The following is a 26649-nucleotide window of genomic DNA, read 5'->3' as shown; positions in this document are numbered from 1 at the left end:
TGGAATTCTTATTCTCGTTGCTTTGTTGAAGGGATGAATTGAAGAACACAACGTTGGCGCGTGGAAGAGAAGCGAAGAACACAACGCTGGAGCGTGGAAGAGAAGCGCCATAGCAAGCCCTCTTTTCTATCTTTCTAAGTTTTTATAGGATGTGATGGACGGCCAAGATTGATTCTCCAACGGAATAGCCACATCAGATCTTTTATATGTCTGGTTTGCCCTAACCCCATATATCTGAAAGGGAAAAAAAAAGAGAGAAAACAGGGGAGAGCTGTACGCGACGCTATCGGGGTGTGGCGCTGCAGATCCATGGTAAGAGCATCCAATTCCGCGATCCAGAGGTCTCTGGTAGAGTAATTTGTGATCTTCTTGCCGAATGCTCCAGGAATTTGGAGGACCCCGGATTCATCCATAGCGCGCGCGCGAGAGAGAGCGAGAGAAGCGAGGGATTGATTGGCATTGCTCTAGGGATGGCTGACTTTGGGGCTAGATGGAATTACGCTACTGCTGACAGGAGGACTCCATCGCCCTCGCCAAAGAGACCCCGACGAGACTACGGTAAAATTTGTTTTGGTTCTTTCTCTTTCTTTGTTAACTTCTTCTTTCACTCAGAGAGAACTTACGATGATCGAGGTGGCTGGGGAGGCCGCGAAGGCGATCAACTCACAACATCCTCGGATCTCTTGCGCAACGGGGTAGATCTTTCACAATGTGGAGAAAACAAAACACACAACTTTCGTGTTTTTTCGGCAGCTTTCGTTTGCGGGACTTTCCTCGGACTTGGGATTGTCTGGAGTCGGGCTCGGCGTGAGTGGTGCTGCCAGTTTGAGCGCTCTCGGGGCCGGGCTATCAGCGCTGGATGATTCGTCGCTGATCACGCAAACTTCCCAGATGATGGGATACGACGTTGCCTGCTTAGCCGGAGCTCGATCCAACTTGAACATCAACACCGGCGATGGCCTCCCTCACGACGCATCCTCCACTCTTTTCGTGGATGGATTGCCATCGGACTGTACGCGCAGAGAGGCAGCACGTATCCTTTCAGTGATCGTTTCTCGATTTCTCTCATATGGTTTTGTGGCCTTGACTGGAGTTGTCTCAGATATCTTCCGGCCATTCATCGGTTTCAAAGAAGTTCGGCTTGTTCACAAGGACGCAAAGAGAGTAAGATCTTCCTTGTTCTCGAAAGTTTCGTCAAAGTTTTTATCGAAAGTTTTTTGCTGCGCAGGCAACCGGGGAGAAGCTGGTCTTGTGCTTCGTGGAGTTCATGGATGCCAAGTGCGCGGCCACGGCCTTGGAAGCCTTGCAAGGTAGAGTGCTCGCGTTCTTCTTTCCTTTTACGTTTTGCTTCCTGCTTTGGGTCACCATGATCATGCTCCTCCCTGCTGGTGTTTCTTTAAGTCCCTGGGACGGGCCTGGGAGTTGTAGCTCCTGGGAAACTCACACTTTTCCAGCTTGTACTATCATTTTGCCAAGGGACTGGCTTGGCATTCTTCGAACTTTTCCTAAACGAAACGTTAAAAAAGAAGAGAAAGAGAAAAGAATGAGAATGAGTAAACAGAGGAAAGGAACGATCATGGTCTAAAGAACCAACCTTGAGAGCTTTCCCAGAACTTAAAAACCGTGCGCGGGCCTTGCAGGTTATAAGTTTGATGAGAATGATCCCGATTCGTACGTTTTGCGACTTACGTTTGCTCGATACGGCCCGAGAGGTGCTCCGCGATCTCGATCCCCGCTTAGAGTCCGAGACCGAGCACAGTTTGCCAACAACACCAACAACAATCGCAGAGATCGACGCCGTTAAAAATTCTCTCTAGAGAAAGAAAGAGATTGAGAGAGAGAGAAAGAGAGAGAGAGAGAGACGAGAACCTCCTTTGTTTTGCCACCACCACCTTGAGCTTCTTCTCGCTTTTCTCCACATCCTGTTCGAGATCTTCGTCTGGAACACGAACGAATAAAAGTAGTCAAGAGAGTGAGAGAGCTTTCCAAAACTTTCTCCTTTCTTTTCCTTGCTGCTGCTAAGTTACTATGCTGTATAGAGGACGAAGAGTTAGCTACACAAAGATCTTCACTAGAGCTTACTTGGTATGCTATGGTTGCTTCGCAGCTATGGTGCCATGCTTAACTTGGGCTACTTTGCAGCTATGGTGTCATAAACTGCCTCGCGGCAAGACTGGCTCGTGGATCGCCGTAGCTGTTTCGCAGCAGCGCGATGACTCCATTCTTTTGCTTGATCTGCGACTTGAGGCTCTCGATCTCCTTCTCGAGCTTCTCGGCTTTCCTCGCCTTCTCCTCGTCCTGATCCGCGTCGATGGCGCGAGTCAGCTCCTCCACCCGAGCTTTGAGCCCGGCGTTGTCTTCCTTCGCCCTCTTGAGCTCCTCCACGGCCTCGTTAAGCTCCTGCTGGAGCTTGCTCGCGTGTTCCTTGGACTTGTCGAGCTCCTCCCTCTGTGCAACTTCTGCCGCGTTGGCTGCTTCCAGAATTCCCACTTTCGAGTAGAGCTGGTATATTGCGAGCTTGAGCTTGAAGACCTCAGTCTTCCTCATCCTGTTCTTGCTCACCAGCAGCTTGAGCCCCTCGTCGAGATCGTCCGGGACGGTGATCGGCTCCTTTGGAGGCGCTGTGAAAGTCCTTCGTTGGTTGGATGAAAATGAAGGAAACAAACCATTACCTTCGATGGTTTCCATCTCCGGAAGCCCGTCGCCGTGAGAGAAGTCGGCGTCCATTTCGTAGCATACGGCCCTCGTAACCTGTGAAAAAGAAAGTGGGATATAAACCACGATGGCTATGGCTTCTACACAAAAAGAGAAAGAAAGAAGAAGAAGAAGAAACTGTGATAAAGGACATGGAAGAAACTCTAGCGGAACGAAGAAACACGGAATAGATCACACAAGCACAGAGAAAGCAGCATAGGTAGAACCAGAAACAAGAGAAAGAATAGATCAAAGATCATAGCACTCAAACGAAGAAAAAACTTCTTCGCAAATGTAGCACGATCCATCAAAACGAGCAAACCAAAGATCATAGCACTCGAACCAGGAGAGTAGAAGCAAAGAAGGAGAAAAAATCCTAGCACGATCCAAGCGAATAGACCAAACAAAAGAATCGTCACGAACCTCTTTCCAGTTGTCGTCGAGGCTTTCCTCCTCTTCCTGTGGAGCGGGAGTAGAAGGAGTGATGGGCGCAGTACCGTCCTCGCTCACAGCCACAACCACATTCTCGATCTCTTCCAAGCTCACCACCATATCCTCGCTCGATCCCGGGGCTTTGGCTTCGCCATCCGACAATGTCGCCTTGGCGTTGCTCGTGCACGATCGGAGATTCCTCGCCGTGGAGGGAGCCGGGCCGCGGCGCTTACGACCCTTAGCCTGCTTCGCCCCATCGTCCTTTGCCATTCTTGTCCTCCTTTTTTTCAAACCCTTTTAGGGTTCTTGAGCTTTGCAATGGGTATAGTAGATCAATCGCGGCTTCTCCAGGAGGGGCTCCTCCAGCGGCATGTGATGGCGCTCATTGTCTCGTATCTCCGGGACAACAATCTCAACCAGGTAATCGATCCTCGTCCTTGCGAGCGCCTGGAAATTCTCCATGATTCTTCGTTCCAGGCAGCCACTGCGGTCGCAAATGCGACCATGATCCCTCTTAACATCGAGCTTCCTCCAAACAAATTACTGGAGCTTGTCCAGAAGGTCGCGAATTCTTCTACCTTCCATTCTTTCAGACGATTCTCGCGAATTCTTCTAACGTTTTTTACTCTGTAAGCAGGGACTTGCCGTCGAGAGTAGCGCTCCAGCGAGGGGATCAGCTTCCATCGACGCTGGGACGAGTTCTATCGGATATGGCCCTCTTCCAGTCCTACCATCGAGACTCACCGATTTCAAGTACTTTCTCTCTTTTTCGATCTAGCATTGTGCTACTCTTTGGCAGCTCGTTACAAACAGGCAAACGCGCGTCCAAGTTCTTCCCAAAGCTTGTCTCCCAGCAAATATCGGAGCATAAGGTAGCGCACTACTTTGTTCGCGTGAAAGAAAGTTTTCACGCTAACTTTTTCTTTGTCTCTTTTCTTTGTTTCAGAATGCCGCACGGTGTGCTCGATTCAGCCCGGATGGCCGGCTCGTCGCAACAGGAGGAGCCGACGCATCGATCAAGCTGTTTGAAGTACGTTAAGTCTTTCTAGTGTTCATCTTTCTTCTTCTTTTGGCTGATATCTTCCTTTGTTTTTCTTGTTCTTGAAGGTTGAAAAGATACAGCAAATGATGCTCCCAGATGTAGGATCGATCAGGCCGGCCATCAGGACGTTTTTCGATCATATACATGCAAGTCTTCTTTCGATTTTGTTCTTGCTTACTTGAGGCTTTCGACGCAGCCTATCAACGATCTGGACTTCCATCCTCAAGCTCATATTCTTGTTTCTGGTGCTAAGGACCGCACTATCAAGTAAAGCGAATTAGCCTTTTGAAACTTCTCTGATGTAAGATGACTACAGGTTTTTTGATTTCGCAAAAACTTCTGCTCGCCGAGCCGTCAAAGCGATTCAAGTATGCTGGTTTTTGTGGAACTTGGAAATGATCGAGGTCTAACGCTTTGGCTTTGCTTTTCAGGACACACACAACGTGCGATCAGTTTGCTTTCATCCATGCGGGGATTTTTTGCTTGCTGGTAAGCATTCGATGGGAAGTTATAAATTCACGCTAATGTTTTTGCCAGGAACGGACCATCCAATACCTCATCTCTATGACTCAAACACGCTTCAGTGCTATGTATCAGCCTCCCTTCAAGAGAAGCATGTTGGTAGTGCTATCAACCAGGTGCGCTTTATGCTTAATATTTTGTGAGATTGATGGACAAGTTCAACCGCAGGTAAGATTCTCGGAGAACGGAGGTCTTTATGTTACAGCAAGCAAAGATGGCGGTGTTCGCTTCTGGGATGGAAAAACTGCTCGGTGTGTCAGGGCGATTCAAGGTGCTCATGTTTCAGCTGAAGCCACAAGTGCCGTTTTTACAAGAGATCAAAGGTGGTGATAGACTACTGCTGCTGGTCCCTAAGCTTTTCGATGGTTTGTGTTGCAGATACGTGCTTTCGTGCGGCAAAGACCTTGCAGTAGTACTGTGGGATGTAGGCAGCGGTAGGCAAGTCAAGCGTTACATTGGCAGCCAACACTCTCAGACGAGATGCCAGGTTTTTCGAAGTGATGCCTCTGGACTTGCATGATCGTTGTGCTGCTTTCAGGCGGTCTTCACTCACAACGAAGAATTCGTTTTGTCCAGCGACGAACCGAAAGGCGAGGTATTCTAGATGAGCTCCATAAACAATCATGCTCACCACTTTTATCTTTTCAGGTTGTCGTGTGGGATGCTCTTACTGGTGACCTCATGAGTCGTCTCAATTCGAATCACGCCGGTGCCCTTCGCTGTATCGAGCATTCTCCAAGTGAAGCTTGCTTTGTAACATGCGGAAGTGATCGTACCGTGAGATTCTGGCAAACAGCGAGGTAAGCTTGCTACTGCACTGATGTTAGACAGTTCACTCACATCCTGTATTACAGGTGAAGATCTTCTCGTGCAAAATCTCTCGACAACACCGACAAACATTCCGAACAACGGTGCTACTTCAACTTTTGCCTGCATGGAGTTTTCTACATTCCGAATCATCTCCGAGAAGCATTCGATTTCCACCGCAAGTAGATCTTCACGACCAATGTCGATCTTGCCATCAACCAGCTGCGAAGCTTGATACTCCGACAATCTCACTCAAGCGCAGTGGAGACTGGAATGCTTCTCGCCACAGTCCTTTTCCCTTTCGGTGCTTCTCAGCGACACTCGGCTCCAATGCTTCCAAGTTAGTAACGTTTTGAGAAGGAAAGACTCCTATAAATTCTCGTTAAAGGCAACGATTTAAATACTCCACGAATTTTCTTTATCCTCGCAGTGGCGTTTGTATAAACCCTATTTATTGCCAGCGGCATGGAGCGGGAGAGCATGGAGCCGGACAAGATTGACGGGGCGTTGGAGATGAAGGCGCTCCGGAGAGTCATTGCCACCTATCTCAAGTGAGTCGAGGATCTCTTCCTCCCAAAACTGGCACTGATTCTTCCTTCTCCGATTTTTGGTTTTGGATGATTCCAGCTATGCGAGCTCCGCAGAGGATGATGTGAGACGATGGGAGCGATCGTACTCGCGACTACCGTCGAGGCAAAAGGTTTGAGAATTTGGAGAGAGCCATTGAGTTTCTTCTTCTTCGCTTTTTCTTTTGTAGGAGCTTCTAAGTCATCTGCCAAAGAAATATGCCGAAGTGAGGAGGTACTCTTCTTGTTGAGAAAAAAACGATTTGTGTTCCATCTTTCTATCTATCAGGTGTATTTCAAGGAATTTCCATCTCATATCCACAATGCTTCGGGTACTCGTTTTATTTCTTCTCTTATTGTGATGAAAGAAGCTCTTTCCTCTCGCAGTACTTTGAGCCTCCTTTCGAAATGAGCGACGACGAACAACAGTTTGAGCATGTTTCCGATGCTGGGAACGAGGACGTTACGACTGCTGGTTGCAAGAATCACAAGAAAGACCACGAGAATGCGAACGGTTGGAAAGATTGTCGCAGCGAAACGAGCGTTAGTAACAAGAGACTAGCAGTCGAAAACGAGGGAACAAAGTCTGCAGTCGAGGTGCAAGGCTCGCACGAGGTATGCTTTTGTTTTTTTCTTCTTTTGTTCAAGCTCTGGAGAGTTTGCTTTATGTTCTTAAGATGGATGACTTCCATTTCGGATCTCGAGAAATGCCAAATTCAACCGGTGGTTTTCATTTTGAGGACAATGCCGACCAACACTTGCACGTCAGACCGTCAGATGTTGATAAGGTTCGTGGGCCTTTGGAGTTTCTCATTCTTGCAACTATCCTCTGTACTTGTGTAGGTCCGTTGCGTTCTTCGAAACATTGTAAGAGACTGGACAAAAGAGGTAGAGGTTTTCGAGTTTGTCTAGTGTTCTTCTTTTCCTGATTAGTTTTCTTCACAGGGAGCTGCTGAGCGTGACAAGTGCTATTCGCCGCTGCTACAAGAGCTGCAGTCATGGTTTCCAAATATTGATCCCGAGGCGTACGTTTATTTACTCGCAAAATCTCTTGATTCACTCTTGAAAATCTCGCAGGAGACCAAGCTGCTTAGTTCCTGGAGCGGGACTGGGACGACTAGCCTTGGAGATATCACGACTAGGTAATCTAATCTATACTATCAAGGTTTGATGGTTTCTACATGGTGTTTTTCAGGGTTCGTGTGCCAAGGGAATGAGTTTTCATACTACGTGCTCATTTGCTCGAGTTTTATCCTTAACCAGTAAGCGATTTCATTTTCTGTAGAGCGAAGATTAAAAGTGTGCAATGCAGGACTGTCGAGCCGAACGAATTTGAGATGCACCCGTGGATACACAGCAACTGCAACAAACTTTCGGACAAGGATCAGCTCGAATCTGTACGCTTTCCTGATGTTCACCCTGGAAGGTTTTCTAGTTCCAGCAGCGATCTTACAGTTCAGCTCATGGATATTCAGATAACAGTGCAGGAATTACTGAAGGCTTTTCGATGTGTGCCGGTGATTTTCTGGAGGTTTATGGCCACGAGAGCCAAACAGGTTAGCCTTTCTTTCAAGGAAAAAACCAAAAACAATCGTTTCTTTCTCAAACTTTTTCGTTTTTTTTTTTTTTGTTTTACAGGTGCCTGGGATGCTGTGGTGACTTGCTTCTTCATCGACACGGCGCACAACGTCGTGGACTACATAGAAGTGATTCACAAAGTTCTCAAGCCCGGTGGTGTAAGCATCGATGTTGATGTTTGTTTGATTTGATATCTAAGACGTTAGTGGAGTTTTCTTCGTGCCAGGTGTGGATCAATCTGGGGCCCCTTCTCTACCACTTCGCTGATGCTCACGAATTCTCCTCCCACGACGTAAGCCCTCTATAATTTTTTCGTTTCTTCTATCAGCAATGTTCCTCGTTTTCTAGGAAATCTCCATAGAGCTGAGCTTGGAGGACGTGAAAACAGTAGCTTTTAGCTATGGATTCGAGCTGAAGGTAAAAGTCTCCAGTACTTTCTCATCGATTTGATCCATGTCCTCTTTTTTCCTCGAGCAGAAGGAATCCACAGTGCAAAATACATACGCTTCGTGCCCAACTTCGATGAGTCAGGTGGGTTTCATTCTATCCCTCAATCAAAAGAGTGATTTTGGTTATCGCTTGAGGTTTTTTTCTTACTTGGTTTTTTTTCTCCAGCATTTGTACTACTCGTCGTTCTGGACGATGATCAAACGCTGACATCCATTTTTCTATCTTGTCAGCATAAGTATCGCGTTTTTTAGAATATTTACTTGAAGCACGGCGTTTGACTAGGGTTTATAGAAGCTGGGGTTTTCTTCCGGGATCAGGGTTCTCGATCGCGCAACTATGAGCCAGGGAGAGAAATCAGAGGCGCCGCTTAGGTCTTCTAAGGTAATCCTCCTCTCGCGTCTCTCTCTCTCTTTCGCGCCGATTGATTCGCCTCCTCTTGTCAGCCAAATCCGTTTGGAGCCGCGCGGCCGCGAGAGCAAGTGATTGCCGAGCGCCTGGGGAAGAAAGAGACCGAGATCTTGAAGGAGCAGGCACAGCGCGACTGGAAGCCCAATGTATGTTAAAAAGTTTTCGGCTTGAGGATCGCCTTTCCTTTTGTGTTTATGTTCTTCCAGGCTAAACTCACGGAGGCGCAGTATGAAGAGAAGAAGGCCGCCGAGGCGGAGCTCGCCTATGCTCGAGGCGATCTGGAGAAGGCTGTGGATCCTTTGAAGGTGAAAGAGATCCAAGAGGACATCGCTCTTAAAGAGAAGAAGCTCGACGAGCTGCTAGCGAGTTTTGAGGTGACGTTTTGAGTTTTGATTTTTCTTCTCTCTTTCGGTTCTCATTCTTTGATGCAGCAAAACGTGAATGTGAGGTCTTCTGCCCCGAGAAGGAGAGAAGAACCTCTCGAGAACCCGGAGTATGGGAACTTCAGCAGGGGTGGTCGTGGCCGCGAGCAGCAGCCTTACGCGGAGACTCAAGAGTATGGAAGCTTCAGTAGAGGACGACCGCGTGAAAGTGATCGAGGAGGAGCCAGCGCGTATGGTGATGCATGGGGCGGCTCGAAAGGGAGGAGCAGCCAATCTCAATGCTACTCGTGTGGAGAGGTAAGTTCTCGTCTTTCTGGCCTTGTTTGTTTTCATTGACTTTTCCAAGCCGCGATTGTTTATTCAGTTTTTTGTTTGGTTCCTGCTGTGCTTGTGCTTTTTTTCCAGAAAAGAAAAATGTTTGGTTTCTTTTTTTGATGATTTTGTTACTCTCCAGGTTGGTCATTTCTCTCGCGAGTGTCCCAACAATGTCCGTGGTGGTGCTGCTGGTGGTGGTGGCGGCGGCTCGAACTATGGCGGAGGTTTTGGTGGTCGCAGCGGCGGCGGAGGGGGCGGCAAATGCTACAACTGCAACGAGGAGGGGCACATTGCTCGTCAATGTCCGCAGGCCAGCGGAGGCTATGGTGGTCGAAGCTACGGAAGTGGTGGCTATGGAGGAGGAGGAGGAGGTGGTGCCGGTGGTGGTGGCTACAGCGACTACAGGAATCAAGGATATGACAACTTTGGCGGAGGGCGGTGAAAGCTTGGGAGAGTCTCGACCACCGTGTACATTACAATTGTGCTGCTACTTGGTCAGTTTTGGGTCTGCGATTGGCAGATAGTTTTCCTGCTGTTCTTCCTTTTCGTCTTTGGTTTTCCATGCTTTTGTATCTTTCGTTTGTGCTTTGCAAGCTAACTCTCTTATTGAGCGTTTTCCTTGTTCTTAAGCTTTGCAGTTTTTTCCTGTGGCTAGTAGTTTTTTTCTTTCTTTTTTTCCTTTTTTGCTGTTTATTAGCTGTGTAGCACTGGCTAACCATGTGAAAGTCTGGCTTATTTTAATTCGTTTTGATCGTGTTCCAGCAGCTGCTGACAATCCGATGAAAAGGTAAAGTTTCTTCTCTCTTTTCTCTCGTAAAGCTAATCCTTTGCCTTATGCCGCTGCTGCTATGATCATCATTCGCAAAAGGCCACTCTCATTCAGGTTCGCCAGTCTGTGCTCTCGTAAAGCTTTTCAGATCATTCAGAGGCTTCTTTAAATGCTGAAGCGAAAACCAGAGAAATCTCGATCAGTGTCATGTTTGATCACACAGGTCCAGCAAAGATCTTTGGGGTTTTTTCGTTGGAGAAGTTCGCTCGATCAGTGTCATGTTTGATCACACAGTTCCAGCAAAGATCTTTGGGGTTTTTTCGTTGGAGAAGTTCGCTGCTAGCTCCAAGCTTGTTTTAAATGATCTCGCCGCTGTTAAAGTCTGAAACTATAACGAGGAAGTTCTTCAAGAGTTCTGTTTGTTCTCTTGTCTTCCTAACGCAGCAAAGGGTAAAAACTAACTGGATATAATTCTTTCCACCGCGGCGAAATCTTATTTTATATTTTTAACCCAAGCACCAATTTAATTGGTCGAGAGGAGACGAGAGAGCGAGCGAGTAGGGTTTTTGGAAGCGCTCTCCTCGCGGACGCGATGTGGATCTTCTCCAGGTGAACGCGCGTGCCTCTCCCCCTCCCCCCTCGCATCCGCCTTGGATCTCCGGCGGCGGCGGCGATGGAGGAGTAGAATCCGAAGATCAGGGGCCGGATCGCGGCTGTGATGCATGGCTTTTCGCCAAGGCAGCGGCGCCCCGATGGTGAACGGGGATCACAAGTCCAATGCGCCTGCCAGATCGTCGGCCCGGGGCCACGACAGTGATGTGGAAAGCAATGGTAGCAGGGGCCGGGTAAAGAAGGCGCCACGCAAGGGCAGGCAGTGCTCCGCGGGTCTCTACTTGGCGATTTTGCTGGGAGTGGTGGGATTCACGCTGCTGGGGAGTGATTTCATCGGGCGGGCTTTGGTCGTTGTTCCTGGTAAGTGGAGCTCTAGTCTTTGTGTGGCGACATTGAGCGATTTCTTTGTAGGGGACTTGGGGACTAAGGACGATTTTTTCAATCACCCGGTATGCTTCCTGTCTGTTGTTTTCTAGTTTCTTATTTGCTCCCTTGTGGCTTTTAGGATACTTTTGCAGAGATCCGGAAGCACGGTCTCAAGCACCATCGAGGTAAGCATTCTTGAGCCTCCTGTTTGATTTAGGAATGAAAGGTCTTAAGAGTCTTTCGTGTTTGGTGTCTTGGTTGATCAGTAACTAGAGGACAAACACGGAAAGTCGAGCCCGGGTTACACTTTGGTCAAGCTATTCGTGGTCGAGAAGGCGACAGGGACTCCAGGGACTGGGATACCGATGACAGGAACAGGGATATAGAAGGGAGCTTTGAGGAAGAGTATGCGAGGCTTCAAAAGGAGCTGCAGCGGAACCAAGTGCAGGAAAATCAGGCCGAGCTTAATGACAAGATTCTTTCAAGTAACAGTTCCGGGTCGGCTGCGGAGGACAGCTTTTCGAAAGTTCCGGGTTTATCGTATGAAAGAGGGCGGAAAGAGCTTAGGAAATACGAGAAGCAGTACGAGGACGATCTCCTTCGAGAATCGAATGCAACAGAGGCTGATAGGGATTTTGACGACATGGAAGATGAATACGAAGAAAGTGAGGCAATGGTCGTAAGGCGGGCAGGGAAAAGTATGCCAGCAGTTCAAGAAACCGTAACATCAGAACAGAAGCATTTAAGGCCACCCCGAAAGCACCGAGGAGGTACGTTTCTAATTCCTTAGAAGAGCGGAGGAACTGGGTTGGGTTTACGTTGCTTAGTGATGAGGTACATGAGCGTTTGTAAAGTCAAGGGAGAAGGTGACTGCTGCAGGACTTAGCTAGACTTTGCGTGCGTTTCCGAGATTTATGATTCTCACCTGCTTCGTTTGGGTGTATTCCAGCATGCGAGATAAACTTTGCAAACTTGAGCAACGTCCATGAACCAGACAACAGCTTAAAATTCGCTCGCTTCGATCTGAAGTATGTTTCGAAGGAAGAAATGCCGCTTAACGACAGCTCTTGGACACCAAGATTTGCCGGTCATCAAACCTTAGAAGAAAGGGAGGACTCGTTCCGTGTGGCGAACAAGACTATACACTGTGGTTTCGTCCGAGGGCCCGATCCATCCGAGAGCGCTGGTTTTGACCTCAGTGATAAGGATACAGAGTACTTGGCGGGTTGTCGGGTTGCCGTGTCATCCTGCATCTTTGGCAAATCTGATAAGCTCCATTCGCCTAGAAAACGAAAGGTATGTAAGTTTGTTTCCTAAACCGCTCGCTCCATGAACTGAGTTTTCTTTCTGTTTCCAGGTCTCTAGCCCGTTGAAGAAAGAAGTATGTTTTGTTTTGTTCGTGGATCAATTAAGCCTGGATGTGATGCTTGAAGAAGGTCAAGTTCCTGATGAGAACGGATTCGTTGGCATCTGGCGGGTAGTACTAGTTTCAAATCTGCCGTATGCAGATTTTCGTCGGGTTGGAAAAATTCCCAAGCTTCTTTCGCATCGCCTATTTCCATTCGCGAGGTATGAAACACTTCTTTTTCCTGCGGTGATGCAGCTTTCTTTTGTTTCAGATATTCCATTTGGCTGGACAGCAAGCTAAGGCTACAGGTCAATCCGTTGTCTATTCTGGAATACTTTCTCTGGCGTGGAAATCACGAGTATACAATCTCAAACCACTATGATCGTCACTGTGTCTGGGACGAAGTACAGCAGAACAAGAGGCTCAACAAGTTCAATCACTCCTTGATCGACGAGCAGTTTCTATTCTATCAACAGGACGGCCTCACGAGATTCAATGCTTCAGATCCCAAGCGCCTCCTACCAAGCAGTAAGACATATACTGATCAGCTACAACCAGCGTACTCATTGGCTTTTTTCTTCTCTCCAGACGTTCCAGAGGGCTCGATAATCGTTCGTTCACACACGCCAATGTCCAACCTTTTTTCCTGCCTGTGGTTCAACGAGGTAGACCGTTTCACCCCGAGAGATCAGCTCAGCTTCGCGTATACTTACATGAAGTTGGTTCGCACAAACATTGGCACTCGCTTCCGATTTGCGATGTTCAAGGTACGTAACTTCACGCATCGGATCCTTGTTTTCCAAACTTTTTCTTTATTGTTTGCTTCCCTCATCCACAGGACTGCGAACGAAAGACGATAGCGAAGCTATATCGTCATAGACAAGACGACAGGGCCAGTGTACAGTAGATAAAAGGAGAAACGCAGAGAGACAGATTTTTAAAGTCCCCAACATTAATAGGCTGGACTGTGCCAAACGCAATGCGCTGAGCTGCGATGATCGACCACCTCTTTCCAATGCGGCATTGAAAAAACTGGCCAAGTAAGTCTCTTTAATCTTATTTTTTCTAGCTTGTCAGTGCTCTCCATGAATGGAAGTCTTGACGATCTCGTTTTTTCCAGAAGTTCTTCGTTGGGACATACATCACTAGAGTGTAGCGTTTGATAAAAGAGATGGAGAGAATTTTTTTTTCCCAGTAATAAAAACGGGAGTAAACGTGTACGTATCGCGTGCGTCGGCTGCTCAACGGCCCAGATCGGCTAGGGAGGTAATAAGGAAGTAACTGACAGTCATAACCTACAACGCAACCACGTGTCGGGTAGTGACTAGTGCGCAGGAGCACCGGCCACCGTGGCGGAAAGTGCCAGCGTGGCTAGCAGTTTGGGAAGAGGAAGAGGTTCGGCGTGCGTGACTAGGCTCGTCTCAAGGCTTCGCTGGAGGTCCGGTAGAGACAGGGAAGAGAGAGAAGAGAGAAGGCTATGGAGGACGAGGCAGTGGACTGTTTAATGAGAACGCTTGTCGCGTTTAGGGGATCGGTAGCGTGAGATCTCCTCTCGCCATGGCGAGTCCGGGCGCCAGATCCATGGCAGGGAGCGGCACATTTGATCATCGCGGCAATGCGGTGTGGATTTGAGGGATTCGGCGCGGCGGCCATGGGAATTTCGCGAATTGGGGCGCGGGAGGGGCGCGTCGCGGCGGTGGGGGAGGCATTTCGAGGGAATGTGGCCGGGTTTGGGAGGAATCGATGGCGCGAGGCAGATGATTCGGTCTAGCGTTGGTGGGAAAGAGCGTTTTCTTGTAGTTTTTTTGATTTTTTTCCACTCTTAGCGATGTTTGCGAGAGAGATGGCAAGCTGGTTGTAGCGACGAAGTAGAAAGGGAGAAAGAATGGGTGGAGGCCAGTCTAAGGAAGAGCAACTCTATCAAGCGGTTCAGCATGCAAATCACACTGCTGTGAAGACTCTCCGGCGAGATGGAACATCTTTGGAGGTAAGCAAAGCTTTTCCTTCTATCGGATTTCCTTTCTTCTTTGCTAATTCTTTCTGTGGTTTCTACGCAGTGGACCGATAAGGACGGTCGGACTCCTCTCATCCTGGCTTGCACCAGAAGCGAGCTCTTCGACATGGTCATAACTTTGTTGAATCTGGGTGCCAGCATCAAAGCTTTCAGACCAGGTAACTTTAGTGCTTTTGTTCTATGGTTTTTCAGTTGGCAACTTTGTTCGTTACGAGATCTGGCTGGCAATTGGATTGTAGTTTACTCCTTGTTGTTTTACGCACGATTGTCGTGTGTTCTGTAGGCTCTCACGGTGGATTTCCATTGCATCATGCGGCCAAGCGAGGGCTGGACAAAACGGTGATCTTGCTTTTGTCTCGTGGAGGTTAGCTAAACGTTTGGTATAAGCTCGAGTACTTTCATTCTAAGTAGCGATTGTCTCTTGTGTGTGCAGCTGATCCATTGGCTGTGAATGACGATGGCCAGACACCTCTTGATATGGCACGTAGCCGAGGCCATGTCTCGGTCGTACGAATCATTGAGGTGCGTGTAAACAGAGAGCAAAAGAAAGAAAAGCAATGTTTTGGATGTGATGTGCTGGTTTCTCATCTCAAACGTTATCTCCAGGACAGGATGTGCCTTTTCAGTGGAGTGTTGAGAGAGATATCCGGCCCTGGATTTCTTGAAGCGTTAGCACCTCAATGGGTGACCAGAAAAGTGTAAGCGTTAACTTCATGTTGAACTGAACTGATGTTTCTTCTCGTATGCAGATGGGCTGTTGTGATGCCGTCAGCGCAAGCTAGAAGGCTTCCGAGATACGAGCTTGTTATTTACCAGTCACCAAAGGTTTCTCTTTTGTCGTAGCTGGACTAAGACACCAACCAGCTTGTGCTTTTGTTTAGGTGTCGCTACCAAGGATAATAATTGCTTTGTCGAAAGTCCAGATCGAGGAACCCAACTTCAGCCTTGCGGATCCCGTGATGATTCTTACAGACAGATCGTCAAGTAAGTGACCAGCCTCGCTTGTTTAAGTAACGCAGCATGTGTGTGCCGGGCAGAAACGAGGTTCAAGTTTCTGTCAGAATTTGAAGGCCGCAAACCACAGTTGGAGAAGTTTCACAGGGCCTGTAAAGGCATACCATACCAACAGGTATAGTCAAGGCTGTCTCCTTGTAACTGTGCTCACATTTTTCGTTTTTGTTTTTTTTTCTAGCAGAGTGCTACTTCAAGTCCCCAAGAGTCCGTTTCTCCGACGCGGTCACGGGGTCCGCCAATTACGATTGTCGGGCCGGCACCACCACGGACGGTCACTGCCCCTCCTCCACAGCAGGTAGTCGTGTGCCCGCCAGTACGCAAGGTATCCTCTCCACCTCACAGCAAAACAGAGATCCCAGAAGACGTAGCACTGGCAATGGCTATCAACGCCTCGATACAGTCCGCCAACGCGGAGGGCCTGATTCTCTCGCCAACATCATCCAGCGTCGTCGACGAGTGCTGGCCATCTTTGAGTAGTCCTCCAAAGGCGGCCAAGCGACGGGGGCCGCTGAGCAGGAACAGATGGTCACTAGACTCGGACAACAGCAACAGCACCAGCAACAGCTCGTGCTGGGGGTCTCCGGAGGCCGGGCCGAGCCGAGCGACATCACTTCCGCTCCAGCAATCGCCATCGCCACCACCGCCACCTTACGAGCAGCGGACTAGAGTTGAGAGCTTCTGGCAAACGAGGCCCGTGGCCACAAAGCCACCAGTCCGAAACGTTCCAGTGAAAGATCCCTCGGCTCCAGCAGCACCACCTGGGTGCTCCAACGTCCCCGTGGAGATCTTCGTGCCCTCCGGTCCACCGCCGCCGCCACCACCTCCAGTTTGCAGTCATCGCCAACTTACGACCCAATCCGAGGCTCGGCAGGGTGCTTCTCCGTCTGGATTCTCGCTGTTTGGCATCAAGAAGAAGGCAGTGAATCCGGAGCATCAAAAGGTAGTGGCAAGAGCAGGAACAGGAGGAACTGGCGATGAAAAAGCGAGCGGGCAGTGCGTGGTTTGCTGGGACGCACCCGCGAGAGGCGTGTGCATCCCTTGCGGCCACCTCGCCGGCTGCATGAATTGCCTGATGGAGATCAAGGAGAAAACTTGGGGATGTCCTGTGTGTAGGACTTCCATCCAACAGGTTGTCAAGGTCTTCACCGTGTAAAGTTAACAATCATCTTGTTAGAATAAAAGACAATCACAAGGAAAGAATTAAAGATACACAACAATCACAAGGAAAGAAGGCTGTGTATTACGTACAGAGTTTTCATGGCACACCATGTCGCTTGTTCCCACAATCTGTGCAGAACCTGGATGTTTCCCTCAAGAAGGGAGCTCCACACTGGTCGCAGAATTTTGCGGGGCTCGGAGGCTACAAAAACGAGTAAACCAGATGGTGAGGCAGCAAGAAGAAACGACGGAACTGACCGGAACCATCACGGTCATTCCAGGATGAATCCCAGACTGTATATCGCGTGATACATGGGGAGGAGTGCGCGGGGTGTGTGTTTGTGATGGCTGCTGCACCTGGTGACGAACACGGGACTGCTGCATCTGGATCTGCGGGTGATCACGAGTCTGTGAATTTGTTAGAATCATGGAGAAAAATGGAAGAAAAGCTTTCAATACCGGGGAGTGTGGTGTTATGACACTGGGAGACTCCCCGGCCTGATACTGCTGCTAGCAAACCACCAGTTAGTTTTCAAAGACACCTCTCAAAGGCAGCTATAAGCTTACTGGCACGGGTGGTGGATCACGAACAGTAAGCCGGCGGTGTTTAACTCTGGCCGAATAGAAGTTGTAGTCACTTCCGGTAACTGCGGCTTCTTGTCTTCCAGTGAGTCTCTTAAACCTGGAAGCGAGAGAAAGTCATGGTTTTCTAGCCAGTTTTGAGAAAACTAAAGGGGTACCACTCAGCATCCTCTTGTGGCATCTCCGGACGCTCAATCAGCTCCAGGCCGTGAACAACGACGAACCTTACACGCTTTTCGTCTCCTCTAACGAGCTGAGGGAACTTTGTTTTGGCTTCTAACGCGGATGCCATCTCCCGTCTCTTGAAAGACACCGGATGGCCTGCAGTGGACACAAGAGAATGCAAAGAAACGTCAGCAGAGAAAATGAGAGAGGAAAGAAAGAAATACCAACCGGACTTTGGAAACTTTTTCACCAGCTTTCTATATAGCCCTCCAGAGGCCTCAAGAGCAACTCCCATCGTCTTCTCGTGGACACCCTCGACGGTGTGCAGCCTCGCATCGATCTCCGAGATGAGCGTCTCGTATAAGTTGGCGACGAACGTCAAAGGCAGGAGGAACCTGGGGTCCCCCTCGTAGTGCACCTCACTCGGCTTGCGTTTGCTCTCTTTCTCCTTCGAGTTTGGATTGCTATAGTTCCCTTCGGGGGAATCGGACACGGGATATGAACGGGGCTGGATAAAGCGATCGATTATCAGCTGCACGAAACGAGCCCTGGCCGCTTCAATGGGGACCACGTCTGTAGCGAGGGAGAAGAAAAAACAGTAAGGAACTACGTAAAACATCAACACTGACCACTGTAAGTTAGAACACCAAACGCAGGAGTCGAGCTCTCATCGTTCTCGAGATTGATTTGCTGCTCTGTGTCCACTCCGTCCACCGCGTCCACTCCATCCACCGGTTGCAGATTCTCGTACTCTTGTGCTACGCAATCCTGGTCGATGAGAAAATGAGCAAAGAACTGCAAAAGCTAGAAAGCCAACGAAAGACTACCTCAGATGGAGATTCCTCCTCGTTGTCCAGGCTATCGGCGGCAGCGTCGCCACCTCCATCACCCTCGTCGGCATTGCCAATGCTTTCCACATCGGCGGCGGCGGGAGTTCTTGCCTCGACTGTGTTGAGGTCGTGCAAAGTCGTTCCCACGACGAGGGCGTTGGCGGCGTTTAAGTTGTAGTGGGCTCTCACATTCCCGGGCCAGCAGCGGAAGGGCAGAGAGTAAGGGTCGTGCGCGGGCGCGTGTTGGGAGAGATTGGGGGGAAGATTAGCCAGTGCGATCTAGTGAAGCTTGGAAAGAAATCACACTCTATCTCTTGCTCTCACGCACACACCACGCGACAGCTAGCTAGCTCGCAGCTGATCTCACCATGGCCGACGGAGGATTTGAAAAGGAGAGAGCGCGCCATCGGGAAGCCGAACCACCATAGCCATAGCCCAGACCACGAACCAAATGCAAAGCCCTAAATTTCTAGGTTATACAACAATTAATGTGAGTCAAATTATCTTTAATCCTGATAATTAAAAGAAATGGGATCATGTATTAGCAAACTAAAAATGACTAATCTTTATTTAACAATTTAACAAAATTCTTTTGAAGCTTTTGATTAACAGCTTAGTGCTTGATGTTGTTTGATATATACAATATATAGCTAGATTTTTATCTTTTTGTAATCTTAAAATTAGAGTTATTAACTTCACTTATATTTTCTGATTTATATTATGATAAAATGTAAAAAATAAAATAGTTAGATTTTATAATAATATATGAGGCAACTGGATTTAATATTTCATAGTATGAGTTTGGAAAAATTTTATACATCCATATAGCTTTTCATTAGTTTATATGACAAATCAACTGAAAAATATCCAAAGAAAAAATTATATTTAATATCAGAATTTAGATTTGTTAATGATATATTTTATAGTTTTGCTATTTCTTTAGAAATCATTCTTGAGGTATTTATTATCTAAAATAAAGTTTTCTAAAAAATAATAAAAAGTTAAAAAATGACAAAAATAACAACCAGGTGTTAAATCAATATGACTAATATATTTGAGCAAATCAGCAAAAATGATGTTAAATATCTAAATTTAATTTAAGGATTAATAGGCTAATTATTAAATATACTAAGATAATATTATATATGTAAGTGCATCTGGACCTCATATATAGTTTTTGTTGAGGAAAAGAGAATTTAATTTTATAAATTTTTATAAAATCATTTAAATATTTTTCATATGATCAAAATTTCTATAAAAAATTAAATTTATTTATGAAATAATTATAATCTAAATTTACATGTCAAACAATATAAATCAGATTCAGAAAATTTTTCTAGATAAGATAAATGCTTATATATGCTTCATATATGCTTAGTGAGTATTGAGTATTAGTCCCTCAATATTGCTATATAATAGCTTATTTTGTCCACTAAATACTATATCTTATATATTGGTCTCATTAGCTATTTATGGAAAGTGTTTAGATCTACTAGTTAGGTATATTTATAAAATATAGAGATTTTCTTCATCACAATATTCACAATCTAACATTATTCTATATTTAATAAGTTTTCAAATTTGTCCTAGAAACTAACTATTAGGACTAAGATGAAAGCCTAAATCAAACTTTCATATTCAAGGGGCTATAAGGGGTTCTAAATGTATTGTAGAGATAATAAGAAGCTTAGGCATAGCTAACCATTAGAGACATTGTTTGCCTCCTTATTAGGTTAGTTTATCCTTGTTTGTGTTTAGCTTGGGTCTAATCCCAAGCTGATGGAGTATTTATATCCTTATATTAAGTGGCTGGTATGCTATAATAATGCTAAAATCCATTTAGCACTATTTTGCTTATTAATTTTGACATTGGGATTTTGGATGCTTTAAAACTATTTTGATATTGCTTTATGTTTTTGCTCTATCATTTCTTGGCTGTAGTTTAGTTCTTTCCCTTCATTCATTCATTCAAATGGCCTAAAGCCCTAAAATGTTTTTGCCCGTGTCCAAGAGTTACATTCTATTTTATAGTTATTTTATGGTAATTCACTATAAAATATAGGGTAAAAACTATGTGCACTACATCATTTATATGATATCAATTTGCAAGTCTCATGTATCCATTCTAAAGATTGGATGTAAGCAAGAAATTCTAAAAGCATTCAAAACCACTCATAAATACAAGATTTTTCAAAGAGCTATGTACAAGACAAGTAAGCAAAGATAGCAAACATGCATCAAATGCAATTCTAGAACTCTTCTTTTAACATCAAACAATGGACTATACAATACTTAAATCTTAAATCTAGCATACCTAGTGATCATCCAATTACCAATAGACACAAAAACTCACCATCATCACAAGCCTCTGAAAAAGAAACACAACAACATTAAAAGAACAAAAAGAAACCAAAAAGGATATAGAGGTTTCAAAAGTAGTAATACCTCAAATACAAGCTAGTTTATAGATTTGAAAGTAGCTTGCTTGCCATGGTAGGAGTTTTTATATGTGCATAGAACTATATTACCAAGGTGAAATTTTGTCAAACTGTGTGCATATAGAGCAATACACCTCTAGCAAAAATGATTTGTCACAGCAACATCTCAATGGTGTTCTTCAAGAGAGATGTTGGAGACCTCAAAAATGATATCATAGGCACAAGGGGAAGTCCAAAAGAAGAAGCAGGAGTTAGAGATTGTCGCAACCCTTGTGAAAATGGTCCCAAGCGACAAGCAAGAGTAGCAAGACCCACATTGAGGAGGAAATGCAGTGACTCAAACAAGAGAATAACCATCTCCATGAACAGATCTAGACACAAGAGAGGACTACTTAGGAGCTCATAAGGGAGATGGACAAGAAAGGAAGGAGGATCTAGTTCCTTGATGTGAGTTTAAATGACATCTTTGGAGGAGAGGGAGAATGACCAAAATAGGATAAAGGAGGACCACTTGACATAGATGAGAGTCTAGAGCATAGGCATGAGGACAGCTTGGAACTGTCAAAGTGAAAAGTAGAATTTTTTCCTACTACTTTTACCTACAACAAGTTTAGGCACACTATGGAATGTGCAACTCAGGTATAGGCTTTGTAGTGAATGGTTATAATAGCAGTTGCAAATATACTAGGTATATAAAGGAACACTTAGATTGTTTTATTAACCCCTTTCTACACATATATGTACTTATATCTTTTGATTTATTCACACTATGTTCCATTATTATGATCTTTGGTTTTCTCTAGTTTCCTTGGCTATTGTTACGAATGTGACTTTAGGTATCGAAAAATACTTGTTGATCAATCCTTATAGACACTCTTTCTTTACTATTATAATGGCAAGAGGTTGGCATAGTTGGATCTCTTTGGTAGTCCCTCTTGTGTTAATAGAGTTAAGTAGGCATTTCAAGTGTACTTAAACCAGATGAGCATAAGGACAAAATTTCTACATGCTATTAACTAAGCATACTTAGCTAGTAAAGAGTTCTTGTTTCATTATGTTTTGCATTAGCTAATAATAAGAACCCTTGCATATTGAGACTAATCCTTTAATATCGCTAGATGATAGCTTACCATATTTGCTAAACATCTTTGCTATCATGCCTTTTGTGTTAGTCTCATTTCAATCCCAAATACTATTTATGAAAAGTGTTTAGATTTGCTTATTTAGCATATTTATGGAATGTAAAGATTGTCTTGAACACAATAGTGTTTATCTTGTGTCCAAATTCATAATTTAAAAATATTCCATATTTAGTAAGTTTCAAGTTTGTCCCAGAGACTAACTCCTGATACTAAGGGAGGGTTACGGTAAAAGCCCAAAGTGTGTGTTCCTACAAGGGAGGGGTGCAACAGAGGGGTTATAGGGGGTTCTAAATATATAGTAGGGTTAGTGGTTAGATTGCATGTCCAACCATTTAAGACATTAGTTTAGCTCCCGTTGGGTTATGTCGTTCTTTGTTTTACATCTAATTTGAGTCTAACCCTAAGCTCCACACTACTCTAGTTTGTGGGGTACCCTCCTCTTTATATTAGGCCACCGGTATGCTAAAATTGTGCTAGACATCACCTAACACCATTTTGCATGTAAGTGTTCGATTTAGGGAGTTGGTACTTGTGGGATTGTACCAGACCTTCGTTTCATAGCGCAACAGGTTTAAAGTTCAACTCTAAATTCAAATGCGCTCATAGGGTTCAACATAAATATTTCTAGTAGTAACACTCTTCTTATTTATTGTTTTTATTGTCTCTCTTTCTCTCATAGTAATAGGAAAAGAAAAGTTATGCCTACATACTCTCCATAATTGATTTTCTTAAGCAAATCTAAAAGAGAATATACTTGGATATTCTGGCATATTGTTTATAAATTATAAATATATTTAATGATTTATAAGCTTTTCTAAAAATTTGTAAGTATATTCTAGTTTATTTTATCATCTAATAGTTGATATATATTTATAATAATTATGTCTATTATTTAAATATGCAAAAATAATTATATAAGTAATATGGTGCAATCAGTTTTCTCTTCTTGTTATTTTCCCATGTTTCAATGATGGTACCACTAACTTCTAGATCACTAGCTAGCAGATCTTAGGGTATGCACACTAATGGATGCAACAAAAGCTTCCTGGAGACTAACCCTTACTATTCAACACTCAACAGTCTATCATTCCTTGCTAGATGAGTGGTTGTGTTTAGCCTGATGGACCTCAAAACTCAATCTCCCTAGAGGACTGACTGGGATCACACAAGACCTTGAGTGGCAGCTACACCCAGACAAAAAGCCCTTAACGTGAAACATCAAGACCGGTGTTGGCTCGGGGTGGTCACTCTTATATAACTGTATATATCATCTGTGTTCTGGAAGTTTAGAATAGGGGGCCTAGTATACTTTTTTTGTTGTTCATAATTTGCCCCATACCCTTACATATACACATTTTTTCAATCTTAAATAAACCCCCAATTCTTATATATACGTGGAATATTCTGGTTATTTTTGCATAAAACATATATATATATATATATATATATATATATATATATATATATATATATATATATATACATATATATATATATATTTCCATTAATAAAAAACATTATTTCACCCTTCTACGACAATTGATATTCCTGCTTTTATCTTTGATGAAATTATCAAAAACTTCCCTATCATGGTGTGGAAGCAAATATCTCTTGGCTTCTAGATGATATGATAATGATACCAAAGCAATCAAACTTGTTAGTTCCACTAGCATATTATCATGAAGGTTGTATGTATACCATGAATTCCCTCCGTCATCAGCTTTAGGAGCATCACATTCCTTGTAGTAGCATAGGTTCATTTGAAAATCAGCAGAATCAACTGGAAGATTGGTTAATTCAATCACTTCCCTTGTGTCCCTCCAGGTATTGTTCACTTTTTTCCTCATGGAAAGAATTCGACCAACATACCAAACAAACTTCAAATGACTTCCTTCCTGTTCTTCAAACCACAATGCACAATCACTCCTAATGCCAAGAGCTGTTTGTGCACTGAGATTTCTTCCTGGTTCATAAACTGTCAAGTTATTCTTCACCCGTGTGAGCCGATCTTTGGAGAGAAATGGATTTCCATTTAGCTGAGAAACGATGGTCGACTTGCAGATTTTCTTCCTGTCAACCAAAACTGTTGCTTCCACTTTTAATGACTCAGAATCTTCAATATGATCCAGAACAGCATCAAAAGTATGCCTCAGTTCACTTGCTGCTTCAATAGCTTCTTCAGTAGCTTCTTCTCCTACTATATGTTCCTCTTCAAACTGATCGACTATATCATGCTCTCCGGAATTTTCTGAAACCTTGTGAAAATCCTCAAAATCTTCAGGTTTATCCCACCAATCTCTTCCAGAGATGCCAAGGCCATGAAGAAGTTCTTGTGCTTTGGCTTTACCCTGAATCAGCTCATTAACTATCAGAGCATCTGTCTCCACCGAACTGTAATCCCCTAAGTTTGCTACTACTCTCTTCCCATCATGCTCTATCTTTTCCCAAATATTTTCCTGTTTCCTGTGAGCTTTAGAGAAAAGCAATGTACCTGCTGCCTCGCATTCTGCTAGCATGTTCATACTAGTCGCACTATGAACAACATCAGCTCCGTCATAACACCGTTCATTCCCAATCATTCCTCCTATTTTGGAGAAAAAGTTCTCACAAACATTAGAACTGGTTCTATCAATTGGGACTGGCAAATATGAATGGTGATCCCGAAAATATCTATCTCAAAAGCAAAATTAACAAAAGAAAAATATATATGAAACATACCTGATTAGAAGGACGACAAAGTGACATGATAATTGAATGTCCAAGAAGGTTTCCTTGCTGATGAAGTTGTGTTTCAAGTTCCACTTGCTTTCCTTCAGAATCCACAACCTCCATAAACGAAAGAAGAAGGACACCATTGATGCAGCTCTCACTCGCTCTCCAAGGCTCAAGTATGGGTGCAAAAAGATATCAATATATGATGCCACCACAGCAAGATAAGTTTCGGTTCCCAGCGTACGTGAAGGTCTTCTGTATGTTGTTTCTTGCATAATCGAAAGACATGCTTGCACTGGCCTGCTACAAAGTCGCTGAGCAGCACCCCAGTTTTGTCTATCAGAGCGCCTAACATCCCCGAGTTGCAGTCCGTGTTTACTATGAAAGTTATCGAAAACTTCCCAAATGTCATTCAAATGCACAAACTCATCCCCCAAAAACAGTTGTCTTATTGCACTATGCAATGGATTGATCAGCTTCTTCCCATTATGCACATAGTTTTGATCATGTATCAAAAGGTTCCCTGTTGAGTTCCACTTTCCAGAGAATAGCCACCCTGACCAAGGTACAGAGTAAGTTCCTGTTGTTGTATCCCCTAGACTCATGTCTTCAAGCATTAGTTTACGCCTTCTCTGATCTCCATCTGATGAATGGCCAATCAGGGGGCCAACAACATTGTGAAGGTGCTGTCCCCATATTTGATGGATCAAGTTCCATTGTGTCAAACATCTGAAGCTGTAAACCGATTGCAAGTAAGCTGAATAGAGAGAACCAAGCACGACAACTGTCTATGCAATGGATTAACCATCAACACTTGTGCATAGTGAGCTTTCTCGTTGTCTAGAAAAGCCTGAGTAATCTGTTCATAACCTACTTCTCCATTCCCAACCTTCACGACAAAATCGTTCACACACTTATGACCCTCCCCCTTCTTTCCACAAAACCCGAGCAAAGCATCATCACAAGCAATCCATCTGATCATCCTTTTAATAACTGTTTCGTCTTCTGCAATCAAAACAGGCACACTCCCTAGCTTGAGCTGTAAACTCTCCATCTTGAACTTGTAGACCTTAGAAAGGTTCAAAAATATCTCAGATTGCAAACCTGTTGTGCATCTAAAGTTTGTTCTCATGTCACGCTTTGTTGTCGACAAACTTGGCAATCCAAGGTTCAAGTGAAGGAAGTTGTTAAGCCTGCTCCCCCCCCACATTTTTGTTACTCGCAAAATCCATTTCGTGGTTTCATGGTACCTGCTAAGAGTGTAAGGAAAAAACTTTGAATAAATAAAAAAATACCTCATTCCTTGTTTTCTCCTAGTTATTCCCTGCAGCAAATCTTGCATCACGTGAAGAACCGTCTCCTTGCCCTCGAATTTGCCTTGTTGCCAAGCTTGTTTGAGATCAGAGTTGAATTTTCTGATATCCTTACGAATGGCACTTTCCTTCAAAGTTTCTTTTAAGCTTCAGCAATGAATTGAAAGAGTTGCTATCCTGCATCTTGTGGTCGATAGTTCCAATGCCAGCCTTCTATTCTCTGCTTGCACTAGCCTGCTGCTATCTATGTGCTCAGCTGTAGTCATGTAGTCAAGTCTCATTCCACGCCTCTTCAATCTTTGTCCTTGTGGTATTGTCGCTTTGCTTTCCCGTAAAGCACGTCCTTTGAAGTCACTACAAGCTGGTATTGTCATACAAAACTTGCACTGCTTGTTCTTGAATCCATAGATGTTGTTTGTCACTCTTAGACACTGTTTTGATCTGAATGTTCCGTTGACAACAACACCATCTGCTGCTGCTTTGAAGTTTGGATCACAGAACCAACAACCTCCCTCTTTTACATCTTGGAGAAGAGGACGAACATTCACAGAACTCAAGCCATATTTGTAATCGTTTTGCCAGTATCCAAAGCAAAGTCTTTCAATTCCTATCAACATACAACAGATTATACTATACAAGAAATCACACTATGTAAAGCATATGAAATGCTACTTACTTGAAGACTCATCTGGAGATGCTATGAAGTTCTGAGAAGAATTGCTTGACAAGACTCCTTTTCCTGAAAAAATTTAAACGACACACATTATTAACTTTACAAAAACTAGAATGCAATTTCTTACCTCGTGTGAAATAGCTAAGGAGGTTTCCTTGTTTATTGTCAATGTTTGCAACTTTAGTTGGCCGACCTCCAGTGCTTCTTTCTCGGCCAGCATTCTTGTGCTTATTCCTAGAAATGTGAACCATCAGAATTGTTCAGGAGACTCCCGGCAGGAGGAAAAAGCATTAACGTCTCCTCACAATGCTTGCAA

At 44.7% G+C, this 26649-nt stretch overlaps 7 protein-coding genes across 14 annotated transcripts; 6 read left to right on the top strand and 1 right to left on the bottom strand.

The window, feature by feature from the left end:
* Window positions 1-29: 29 nt before the first annotated feature.
* Window positions 30-2022, top strand: LOC9636475 (nuclear speckle RNA-binding protein A). 2 transcript variants are annotated; one of them, XM_002974691.2, is made up of 7 exons: window positions 30-312; window positions 386-558; window positions 613-695; window positions 754-1033; window positions 1103-1164; window positions 1229-1310; window positions 1641-2022. In XM_002974691.2, the coding sequence occupies exons 2-7, from the start codon at window positions 471-473 to the stop codon at window positions 1802-1804; spliced, it is 759 nt and encodes a 252-aa protein (XP_002974737.2). In that variant the 5' UTR covers window positions 30-312; window positions 386-470; the 3' UTR covers window positions 1805-2022. The 2 variants fall into 2 exon arrangements, with proteins under 2 accessions (XP_002974737.2, XP_024535289.1); XM_024679521.1 differs by lacking the exon at window positions 1641-2022 and having other exon boundaries at window positions 1229-1587.
* LOC9637198 lies at window positions 1958-3431 on the bottom strand. 2 transcript variants are annotated; one of them, XR_002992894.1, is made up of 4 exons: window positions 3118-3431; window positions 2673-2751; window positions 2083-2621; window positions 1958-2031 (listed from the first exon to the last, which is right to left on the bottom strand). XR_002992894.1 is itself a non-coding variant. In XM_002974504.2 (3 exons), exons 1-3 carry the CDS (start codon window positions 3394-3396, stop codon window positions 2143-2145), a joined length of 837 nt encoding a protein of 278 aa, XP_002974550.2. In that variant the 5' UTR covers window positions 3397-3431; the 3' UTR covers window positions 2014-2142. The 2 variants fall into 2 exon arrangements, 1 of the variants encoding a protein (XP_002974550.2); XM_002974504.2 differs by having other exon boundaries at window positions 2014-2621.
* Window positions 3431-5918, top strand: LOC112347896 (cleavage stimulation factor subunit 50-like). The gene is made up of 15 exons (XM_024679522.1): window positions 3431-3546; window positions 3604-3687; window positions 3764-3879; window positions 3926-3998; window positions 4073-4156; window positions 4234-4314; window positions 4365-4435; window positions 4485-4536; window positions 4600-4657; window positions 4706-4806; window positions 4859-5013; window positions 5069-5177; window positions 5229-5285; window positions 5339-5490; window positions 5545-5918. Exons 1-15 carry the CDS (start codon window positions 3445-3447, stop codon window positions 5546-5548), a joined length of 1299 nt encoding a protein of 432 aa, XP_024535290.1. The 5' UTR covers window positions 3431-3444; the 3' UTR covers window positions 5549-5918.
* A 25-nt stretch (window positions 5919-5943) lies between these two features.
* LOC9637197 (carnosine N-methyltransferase) lies at window positions 5944-8356 on the top strand. The gene is made up of 17 exons (XM_002974690.2): window positions 5944-6048; window positions 6125-6197; window positions 6255-6298; window positions 6353-6395; window positions 6451-6678; window positions 6741-6851; window positions 6907-6951; window positions 7009-7088; window positions 7141-7205; window positions 7259-7325; window positions 7376-7489; window positions 7546-7619; window positions 7702-7799; window positions 7868-7933; window positions 7990-8058; window positions 8119-8172; window positions 8257-8356. Exons 1-17 carry the CDS (start codon window positions 5963-5965, stop codon window positions 8296-8298), a joined length of 1359 nt encoding a protein of 452 aa, XP_002974736.2. The 5' UTR covers window positions 5944-5962; the 3' UTR covers window positions 8299-8356.
* LOC9637196 (heterogeneous nuclear ribonucleoprotein A2 homolog 1) lies at window positions 8314-10376 on the top strand. The gene is made up of 6 exons (XM_002974689.2): window positions 8314-8472; window positions 8535-8645; window positions 8706-8873; window positions 8931-9179; window positions 9337-9984; window positions 10066-10376. The coding sequence occupies exons 1-5, from the start codon at window positions 8428-8430 to the stop codon at window positions 9637-9639; spliced, it is 876 nt and encodes a 291-aa protein (XP_002974735.2). The 5' UTR covers window positions 8314-8427; the 3' UTR covers window positions 9640-9984; window positions 10066-10376.
* A 108-nt stretch (window positions 10377-10484) lies between these two features.
* LOC9637195 lies at window positions 10485-13516 on the top strand. Of its 2 annotated transcripts, none has more exons than XM_002974688.2 (10): window positions 10485-10938; window positions 10990-11027; window positions 11084-11129; window positions 11211-11714; window positions 11894-12240; window positions 12302-12513; window positions 12564-12820; window positions 12881-13059; window positions 13131-13332; window positions 13416-13516. In XM_002974688.2, the coding sequence occupies exons 1-9, from the start codon at window positions 10689-10691 to the stop codon at window positions 13197-13199; spliced, it is 1902 nt and encodes a 633-aa protein (XP_002974734.2). In that variant the 5' UTR covers window positions 10485-10688; the 3' UTR covers window positions 13200-13332; window positions 13416-13516. The 2 variants fall into 2 exon arrangements, with proteins under 2 accessions (XP_002974734.2, XP_024535280.1); XM_024679512.1 differs by having other exon boundaries at window positions 13413-13516.
* Window positions 13517-13703: 187 nt separating this feature from the next.
* LOC9636474 (putative E3 ubiquitin-protein ligase XBAT35) lies at window positions 13704-16517 on the top strand. 5 transcript variants are annotated; one of them, XM_024679514.1, is made up of 9 exons: window positions 13704-14068; window positions 14119-14279; window positions 14350-14464; window positions 14590-14670; window positions 14740-15004; window positions 15056-15131; window positions 15188-15290; window positions 15344-15435; window positions 15499-16517. In XM_024679514.1, exons 2-9 carry the CDS (start codon window positions 14178-14180, stop codon window positions 16471-16473), a joined length of 1809 nt encoding a protein of 602 aa, XP_024535282.1. In that variant the 5' UTR covers window positions 13704-14068; window positions 14119-14177; the 3' UTR covers window positions 16474-16517. The 5 variants fall into 5 exon arrangements, with proteins under 5 accessions (XP_024535282.1, XP_024535281.1, XP_024535283.1 ...); XM_024679516.1 differs by having other exon boundaries at window positions 13706-14279; window positions 14740-14828; window positions 14913-15004; XM_024679517.1 differs by having other exon boundaries at window positions 13707-14279; window positions 14740-14828; window positions 14913-15004; window positions 15502-16517.
* Window positions 16518-26649: the final 10132 nt, after the last annotated feature.

The sequence above is a fragment of the Selaginella moellendorffii genome, unplaced genomic scaffold (assembly GCF_000143415.4).
Source record: "Selaginella moellendorffii unplaced genomic scaffold, v1.0 SELMOscaffold_25, whole genome shotgun sequence".
NCBI lineage: Eukaryota > Viridiplantae > Streptophyta > Lycopodiopsida > Selaginellales > Selaginellaceae > Selaginella > Selaginella moellendorffii.
This window is presented reverse-complemented; position numbering and strand designations above follow the sequence as displayed.